General features: G+C 38.7%; 1 protein-coding gene across 1 annotated transcript in view; it reads left to right on the top strand.

The window, feature by feature from the left end:
- The window catches only part of LOC141004117 (up-regulator of cell proliferation-like), an 11,580-nt gene extending 3,138 nt beyond the window's left edge, over nt 1-8,442 (top strand). Inside the window, exon 3 of the mRNA XM_073475613.1 lies at nt 1,690-8,442. Within this exon, the coding sequence (XP_073331714.1) occupies nt 1,690-6,371 (4,682 nt within the window). The 3' untranslated portion in view covers nt 6,372-8,442. The remainder of the gene's footprint in view (nt 1-1,689) is intronic.
- Nucleotides 8,443-9,413: the final 971 nt, after the last annotated feature.

Raw genomic sequence — 9,413 nt, 5'->3', positions numbered from 1 at the left:
AAAATAAATTTAAACTGTCCTTTTTTTACTTTTACTGCCTGCCACTATGTGTTTTATTTATTATGAAAAGAGGCTACTTTTTATTTTGTACATTTTCACAAACACAGGGAGGACTTAAGTAGGTCTGCATATATAGTTCTGTATTGCTACTCTATTTCTATGTATTGTCGGTTAGTTCTTCTATTTCATAAATGCACCAAAACATGGCATCACTGAAATGGAAATGCAAAGTTCAAGTGCCTTATACTGTAAGCATAAGTAGCCCACTGCAGAGTTGCCACATCATGTGGAATTATAAATGAATGCTCATTGAGGCTGATTAATAATCTTGATAGGCTAATTTAGACTTTCTAGGCCATGTTACCTTCATTATAAGACACAAATATGTTTTGCGGCTCCAGACATATTTTTTTGGTGAGGGACGGGGGCAAAAATGGCTCTTTTGATCGTAGAGGTTGCTGACCCCTGTCCTAGTGCTAGCTTTACTAGCATCCTCGTCATTAGCACAGGTTTCACCAGGTGTATGCTAAGATACTGTACATGCTACCACTGTACTTAAACGCTGAGCTTAAAAATGGCCTGATTTTTGTCCAACTTTCCATCTTCTGAAATCCAAATAATTTCCAAACTTTTGTGTTTTGATTTGACGGTGCATTGTAAATCTTGTCAGACATGTTGCTTTTGTTTCCTTGGGAACACTACGCTAAAGTTTCTGAGCCGCATCTTGCGAGAGTCTCGCGCTGACCTTTGAACTTTTATGAAAGTTTGAAAACACTGTGAGGAAGTAGCAGCAGAGCAGCTTCACTCAACCAATTCATAACTTTAAAATCAGGCCATCGACCAGTTCACAGTACATTTAGATCGATCCAGAGGTCCATGTATCACTGTAGTTGTATCTTTAACTTTAAACCGTTTTCTGATTCATATCGGTGATTTGTTACAACTCTACTTAACTGAATAACAATATCAGTTTAAATATTGTGTGACAAGTTCAAGTTCCAAGTTCTTAGTATGAGAAGGTTGTTCAAAGTTACACTGACAAAAAACCTTTAAATCCAATTAAATCTTTTGTTTCCTAATAAATTACAATAATTGGTGATGTCAATGTTCATCACAAGTGTTTAATGACAAAATAGTAGAATTTCATGGAAAAAATTGGCATGGAAATTAACTCAAAATAACTTTTCATTGATTGTACAAAGGATAAATATCATGCTTTTAAATGGTATCACCCCTTATCACACTCCTATAACAATATGCACTGTTTATACTATATATACTTACAGTATATTTGATTATGATAACACATTTTCCTTACATTAATACATTTTGTAAAAATTGCAAGGATCTCATTTTATTATAAAATTGGATTTGTTGTCTTAACATAGAACTAGATTTAATATAATAATAATTGCTCTGGACCCAAGTGTTATGTGGATGGGCAGATTTAACAAGAGATTCAACAAGAAAGTATTTGAGTAATTTGGTGCTTTTACGTTTGAATTTCTTTTGTAATCCTATTTTGACGTATCTAGCATACTACAGCTCCAATGAAAAGACGAGATGCAAAATTGTGCAGCAGGCAGAATTTCCTAACATCTCAGCATGCAAAGATGCATTCATTCACGTGTCAATAAAACTGGACACCTATAACACAGCTAGAAGTAACAAACATCTTTATATCCACAGAGACACAACTGGAGACTTTATTGGAGGATCTGGGGTTGGAGCGTCCCTACAAAAAGAAGCTGTCGCTGAGCACAATACTTCAGATTAATGAGAAGACCATCACTGATGAACCTGCCAAGCGCAATTCAGACCTTCCATGGTATTTTCTGAAGAAACTGATGATGGTTAATGTGACAGCTAGGAATGTGAAATGTGTATCTGGTTGTGAGTCTGCCTGTGATGGTGCATCAGGAAAGACAGAATTAGATCTTGATAATCTGTTCAGTAGTCAGCAATCAGATGATATGTTGAACCCCCTCGACATAATCACTGCTCTCTTCCTGTGCTCTGATGGTTTTGTACAGCAGGAAATTGCTCTCAAAATGTCCATGTGTCAGTTTTCTGTGCCTCTGCTGCTCCCCAATTGTGACACAAAGCAGTGCACACTCATGCTTTGGGCCATGAGAGACATTGTTAAAAAGCACAGACCTCAATCACTTTCAGAATCCAGGGGCTTTATTGAAGACAGAATTGTTGTCTCTGAACTTCCAATGATATCCTTTGTGAGACTGGGTGAGTGCTCCTTGTCCAAGTCAGAGATCCTCAATAAGCTTCTGAGCAATTCTCAGCAGTACCATGACACCTTTGTTCACCGTGATATGGAGTGTGGTGACAGTCCAAGGAGAATATCCAATGGACTGGCTGAAATTTCTTGGTACCTTCCTTGTGGGAACAAAAACATGGACATTTTCAGTGAGCCAGTAGCTGTAGCTAACCTTCGTGGGGACATTGCTTCATTTGAAACACAATTTTCTTTTTTGTGTCAGACATCTGCAGCAGTTTTTGTGTTTTTTGATAACTTGGACTCTGACTGTGAGCTGCTTATGAACCAACAACACAAGGCAGAGATCTTCTTGGTGGGAAACCATCAAAGCAATCACTCCAGTATGGACGCTCTTAAAAAGGTAGCTACCAAGTTGAGCTTGACTAACAACAATATCCTTCTGAAAGTTAAGCGCATGAATGACGCAGACTTTGTCAAAAAATTGCGAATCACAGTCAGAGATGTAGTTGAGAGCTCAAAGATGAAGATGGGCATTGAGCAGATGGCTGACATTGCCCATGAACTGGGAATCTGGGTTGATGAAGACTGTCCAGAGTGCCAGACTGCCAAGAACAATGCTGATGCCATCACTGCAGAAATCCAAGACATCCTGAAATATAAAGAAACTCAGCTACCATTGCAAGGCCAAATATGGAAAGAACTGACTGGTTTAGAGAAGGAAGAATTTCGGCTTCGAAAAGTTGGGTCTGAAAACATAGAAAAGTACAAAAGTGATCTTCAGGTACAGAAAGAAAAACTTCGGAAAAAGCAGAACTCTTATGACATGTCAAATGCAATGACATGTTTCATCAATGCAATATCAAGCCCAGGGACAGAGAGATCCTATTTCCTGAAATGGATGCGAATGAACCTCGATAACTTGTCTCGAGAAAAACTGTCTGACCTCAGGGAGCAGTACAAAAAGAAATACCAGAATTCTGAGAACAAAGAGGAAATCAAAGAGATTGACAGACAGCTTTCCAACAGCTCACTGGGGACTGAACACTTCTTCCGTGAAATGGGTCAGATCTATGAAGCTTCACTCTCCCTTCCAGAAACTGACCCATCACGTCAACAGTTACAGCATCTGCCTAAACTATGTGCAGGATTGTTGCTTGATGGATTTCCCCTTGAGCTTGTAGATGGAGATGCATCCAACATACCTCTCAGATGGGTGAGTGATGTTCTCTCTCAGCTCAATGACCTGGTGTCTCCTAAGAACAAGATACTGGTGGTCACAGTTCTTGGAGTTCAGAGCACAGGGAAGTCCACTCTCCTCAACACCATGTTTGGAGTGCAGTTTGCAGTCAGCAGTGGTCGATGCACTCGAGGTGCCTTCATGTTGCTCATCAGAGTCAATGACGATGTTAAAAAAGTTCTCAACTGTGACTTCATGGTGATCATTGACACTGAGGGCTTAAAGTCACCAGAACTTGCACAACTGGACAACAGCCACGAGCACGACAATGAGCTTGCAACACTTGTTGTGGGGCTGAGTGATATCACCATTATCAATATTGCAATGGAGAACTCAACAGAAATGAAAGACATCCTACAAATAGTGGTGCATGCTTTTCTCAGGATGAAGGAGGTGGGCAAAAAGCCCAAATGCCAGTTTGTTCACCAGAATGTGTCAGATGTTTCAGCCCATGAGAAGAACTTACGAGACAGGAAACTGCTCTTGCAGCAGTTAAACGAGATGACGCAGGCAGCAGCCAAAATGGAAAAGAAAGAGGAGAACAAGAGCTTCACTGATGTGATGGAGTACAGTCCAGACACTGGGAACTGGTACGTTCCTGGTCTCTGGAATGGAAACCCACCAATGGCACCAGTCAATGCAGGGTACAGTGAGGCTGTTTATGAGCTCAAGAAAAACATTATCCAAATGTTAGGAAGTTGTGAGTCGTCTTCTAATAATATCTTGGAGTTTACAGAGTGGGTGAAAAGCCTGTGGAATGCAGTGAAGCATGAAAACTTCATCTTCAGCTTCAGAAACAGCCTGGTGGCTGATGCATACATGAGGCTGTGCACAGAATGCAACAAATGGGAATGGGAATTCAAAAAAGAGATGTACACCTGGGTCGATGCAGCGGAAACAAGAATTTCCAACTTTGGCACAGTTGCTGGACAATTTGAAACATCTAACATGTCAGATTTTCTCACTCAGTTAAAAAGTGAAGCTTGTGTTGTCTTGTCTAAATGGGAGACAAAGCTTCTTGAAAATCTGGCAGAGTACTTCAAGCAAACAGAGGGTCACGTCTATCTAGTTGAAGGATACAGAGAAGACTTTGTGAACAGTGCAAAGAGCCTTCGACGAGAAATGGAGAACTCTGTAATCAATCAGCTCACAGCAGCAGCTGACATCAGACAGGGAATGGCAGAAATTGACAGAATCAAGGAGAAGCACACAAAACAGATAGAGGAGAGAGTATGTGCATTGATTGAAGAATGTCGGAAACAAAAGGTCGAGATGACAGACATAGAGCTGGACAGAGAATTTGAGAAGATGTGGAATAAAGTATTGAATGAGGTATCTTTTTCCAAGCCAAAGTCCACAGATGTCATCGCAAATGTGTCCCACTACCTGAGAACAAATCTGTCACATAAGGGGAGTCATGCATGTGACCTGTTGAGTCAAAACAGGCTGCAAGATTGTGGACAGGTGCCTTTCAAATATACTGTGGAAGGATTTATCAAGCAGGTTAAACACCAATTCAGCAGATTCTTTAATGTTGAAGATCATGTAATGGCTTTACAAAAGATAGCTGACCACATCATCATGGACTGCACAGAGTTTGTGACTGACAAAGTGAAACCAAAAAACAATTACCACGACACTTACATCCAGGAGATCCTACACACGATTGATAAGAGGCTGCAAAACAATCAAAATCTGAAGATAGAGATCCAGTTTGAAGTTTCTCTCAAACAGCACATCTGTGGATTTGCAGCCAGACAGTTTCAGAAAATGCATGAAGATTTCCTACATGAGAATGATCCCTACAGATGTCTGAATCAAAACAAAGAAAAGTTTCGTGCTGGTTTTAAGGATGTGTTCGATGAACGAGACCAGTGCCAGAAGAAAGCAGAAGAATTCGCAGAATGCTGTTTGAGACCTGCAGTGGAAGACTCTATCAACCGTTCCTTGGGTCCTAAAATTATTGGTGAAATGAAGACAAAGTTTGAGTTCATCCAAAGAATGCAATTCCAGTATTCGATTTTACTGGATTTGCTCTCATGCCAGGACTTTGAAAAGTATTGGAGCTACATTTGCTCATATGAGGAATATGCCAACAAATGGATTCATGACCGCATAGTGGGACACTTCTCAAATGAATCTAAAATGTTTGATTTTGAAGATGAACATCTCAAGTCAATAATCACCAGCATAAATATTGCTATCAACAAAGCTAAAACAGAAAAGAGTGGCAACCTGAAGACATTTGTTGAGAATGTCTGTCAGAAACTTGGTGATAAACTGGTCATTTCCCAGGATGCTCTTGGTGCTTTCATGATCCTGAACAATGCTGACCAGGAACAGTTTGCTCACTGGCTCACTGAGTGTGTGAAGGACATGGAACAAGCTCTTAGGAAGAAGTTCAAAGAAACAAGCATCCAAATGAAACTAAAATCTCTTCATGTGAATCCTCAGAGGGAGCTTTTGTCTCAAATGATTGGCTGTGGTAAACAGTGTCCATTCTGCAAAGCACCTTGTGAGGCAGGAGGAAAAGAACATACAGAGCACCACACTTCACTACATCGACCAAAGGGTCTGGGTAGATTCAGATGGGATGGAACAAAAAAACTTGTCATTGACATTTGCTCTTCTTTGTTGATCAGTGACAAGCTGTTTTGCTGCAATGACACAAATGGTGAATACCACCCTTACAAGCGTTACAGAGAAATTTACCCAAACTGGAGCATTCCTCCAGATGCAAGCCTTCAGGCATCAGACTACTGGAAATATGTGCTGGCAACGTTCAGTGACAAGTTTGCTAAAGCATGTGATGCAAAGCCTGCTGATATTCCAATAACTTGGAGAATTATCACATACGAGCAGGCAGAGGAGAGTCTGAAAAAGACAGTCAACATCAAATGAGAGTTCAAACATTCCTCACATGTACAAAGTTACTCATCTACCTTTCATAGATATTTAGAAGAGTAGAGAATCAGAAACAGTCACATACTTTATACAAGATGACAAGGTTGAAGATATTGTCTGTACATGTAGACATTTGGCCACTATGGCTTACAATGTGGATATAAGAGAAAGTTATTGTGTAGCACTGTAGATATTAACAGATAAGAATAGTAAGACTAGTAGTCAAGAATAACAGACCACAGACCATGAAAGAGTTTGAACTGCTGGCGTATTTATATAATTCACAAAAATAGTAGTAGACAATACATACATAGAGTGGTACCTGACAACATATCCGGACAGAGGAATCTTGTACTCAAATCCCTCAAATCCCTTAAACAACAAAAATATTATTTCTCCCTATTTTGTCTCTTTGAGTTTATCCTATCCTTATTTTAGTTTTTCTACCATCTTAGTAGTTAATTTGAACCAATACATTAGTCCTTAATGTAATACAACAGTTTGCATTACCAATTTGGCACAATATAGATGAAAACATAAAATAAAACTTAACACAAGATCAAAACAGAATTTTCACAGATCAATATCAATCAATAAATTACAATTCCCACATCTCAGTGTGTATAATCAGTCCTTTTGTTAGGTCCTTTACAAGAAAGTCCAAATGAATCCACTGCCTGTTGCAGCACTCTACTGAGGGTTTAGTCCTACCAAGATTCAGGTGTTTGAATCAGTGTCCTTATCCCTCCAGTGTAGGTTGGCTCACAGACAGACTCTTATCTGCTCGATTTCTCCACTGGGTAGCTCGCCATCTTCTTCTCCACGCTGCCGGTGGGCAAACACCAAGTGATCATGTTGACTAGACATAAAAACCTGGCCTGTTGTACAGCTGTACCGGCAACATACATAACCACATTTAGTCTTACATATTTCTTAACAAAGGTATACTTAAGTTGAACAGGCACGTATATGAAATCTTAATTATCAATTCAGTCCGGACCGCGTAACAACATGGCAGTGGCCGTCCTTGAGACTAAACTTGACCATGCGTCTGCATGTATCTTCTTAACTCGCTCTATACAAATTAAAACCATAAAATAAAAAACATAAAGTTGTTCATTCTTATCTTAGCTTAGCTATTGGCGTTGTCCATTGCACATTTAGCTTGGACACACAAGAGATAATATGCTAATTAACACAGAAAAGATTTTTTTTTAACTCACCAAATCCTTGTTGGAAAGAAATAAAGCATAGCATCCAGCAATGTACACGGAAGGTGAACACAAAGTCCAGTCCCATCTGCTTTCACTGTATGCTAAGGTTGACCTCATCAATATTTTAAGAGCTTTTTGTGTACTTGGAGTTTATGTAATAGTTAAGAACATACAAAATATTTCCAGTTTGATCTGAGTCTGAATTTGTTATATGATGTTGTGTGAAAGGCAACAAAATGAAAGCAAGTTTTTTTTCTTTTTTCAAATATCTGATATGTTTACTTTTATTGTTTATTTCTGTGAATTATCTGACGTCAAATATTTACATTTACAGTGACAGTAAGTCAGTCTTTACGTGGTATTGTCATAAATGGACAAAGTTTTTGTTATAAAGGGTGATTTACGTTTTTGTTTCTGTGACGTATCTGATTTCAAATAATTACTTTCTTTTATTCATCACTCAGTTTGCATGTGGTATTAATCATTAGAACTTAAAAAAACACAGTATGGGACGTATCTGATGCAAAATGTTTCAATGTGTTAAACGATCATTCAGTCAACATGTAGCTTTCACATGACAGGGTCAGGGTTAGTTTGTAGTGGGTTAGGATTAAGGTTAGTTTGTTCCTTATCTATCAATATCTATCGATTTGTCATGTTTTAAACAGCATTTAATGAATGATTTTCCTAAATCTGAATTTAGAATCTCTTTGTTTTTGTTTCTGTGAAGTATCTGATTCTGAATATTTACATTGTTTAAAAGAATTAAAATGTCACTCATTCTCTATGTGATAGTTAACATGTATACATTACTCACTCCTGTTAACTGATTCAATAAAGAGACACAATTGTCAGACTGGCTATGAATGTCTTTAATGTTTCCCAGATCAGAATCACAGCATACAGTGTATAATAACTTCTAAAGTAAACAGAAATATCATCACCTCATTTATTTATTTAGTTTTACTATACTTTTTTTTATAATCATCTTTTTTAAAATCCATTATTTAACATTTTTCTTCATCTCAAGTCTTGGGTTTCTGAATTCAACAAAGAATGTAAAAACAAGACAACAGGTGCAACTTTGCAATGGAGACCAAGCTGAAGGTTTATGTTGAGTGTGTCACTGTCTTCATGTGTGTTTGCCACTGTGGGATGTTAACCATGTACTTCCATTCACCACTCACCTGACACAGGATCTCTGAATACTGCACCTGTTGTCTTTTGTTGTCACAAAAAAGCATTTCATTCATTCCCCCAAAAAAAGAAAAGAAAAAAGGAAAACAAACAAGAAACTTAATATTTACAAATATTTTGTCTGTTTGATTCTTACACTTAAAAATGTACAGTTTTGATCCTCTTCCAGATGTTCTGTCTGTCTCTGTCCTGCCACCCAGTTTGGTATTTTTCTTCACACATCCATTTTCCTCAGAGTGGGCAGACCGCAGTGAATCTGTCACAATAGCGCCCTCCAGTGTTAGCTTATAAAATAGACAAGGAAAAAGAACAGAGCAAACTAAATACCTTTGTTTCTGTTCTCACCTCCAGTGGTGTCATTGTAGCTGTGTTGTGGTGAGGTTTACTTCACAAGCCCTCACTGCCCCCTTACCTTCAGGAGTGAGTACAAAAGGGTTCACATGGATCTGATCAGACATGTCAGATCATCTGTAGCAAGGTGTCCTCCTGGCAAACATTGTGGGTAGAAAGATGGCCGTGCCTTTTAATGTCCTAATTTACTAGAGATCAGTTCATCCTCCCTTTTGATTTCTACATTTAAGGCTGTGAGTCTTTCCACTCTCTTCCCAGAGTCTCATTTCCACAGTGC

Source organism: Pagrus major, chromosome 10 (assembly GCF_040436345.1).
Source record: "Pagrus major chromosome 10, Pma_NU_1.0".
In the NCBI taxonomy this organism is placed as follows: Eukaryota; Metazoa; Chordata; class Actinopteri; order Spariformes; family Sparidae; genus Pagrus; species Pagrus major.
This window is presented reverse-complemented; position numbering and strand designations above follow the sequence as displayed.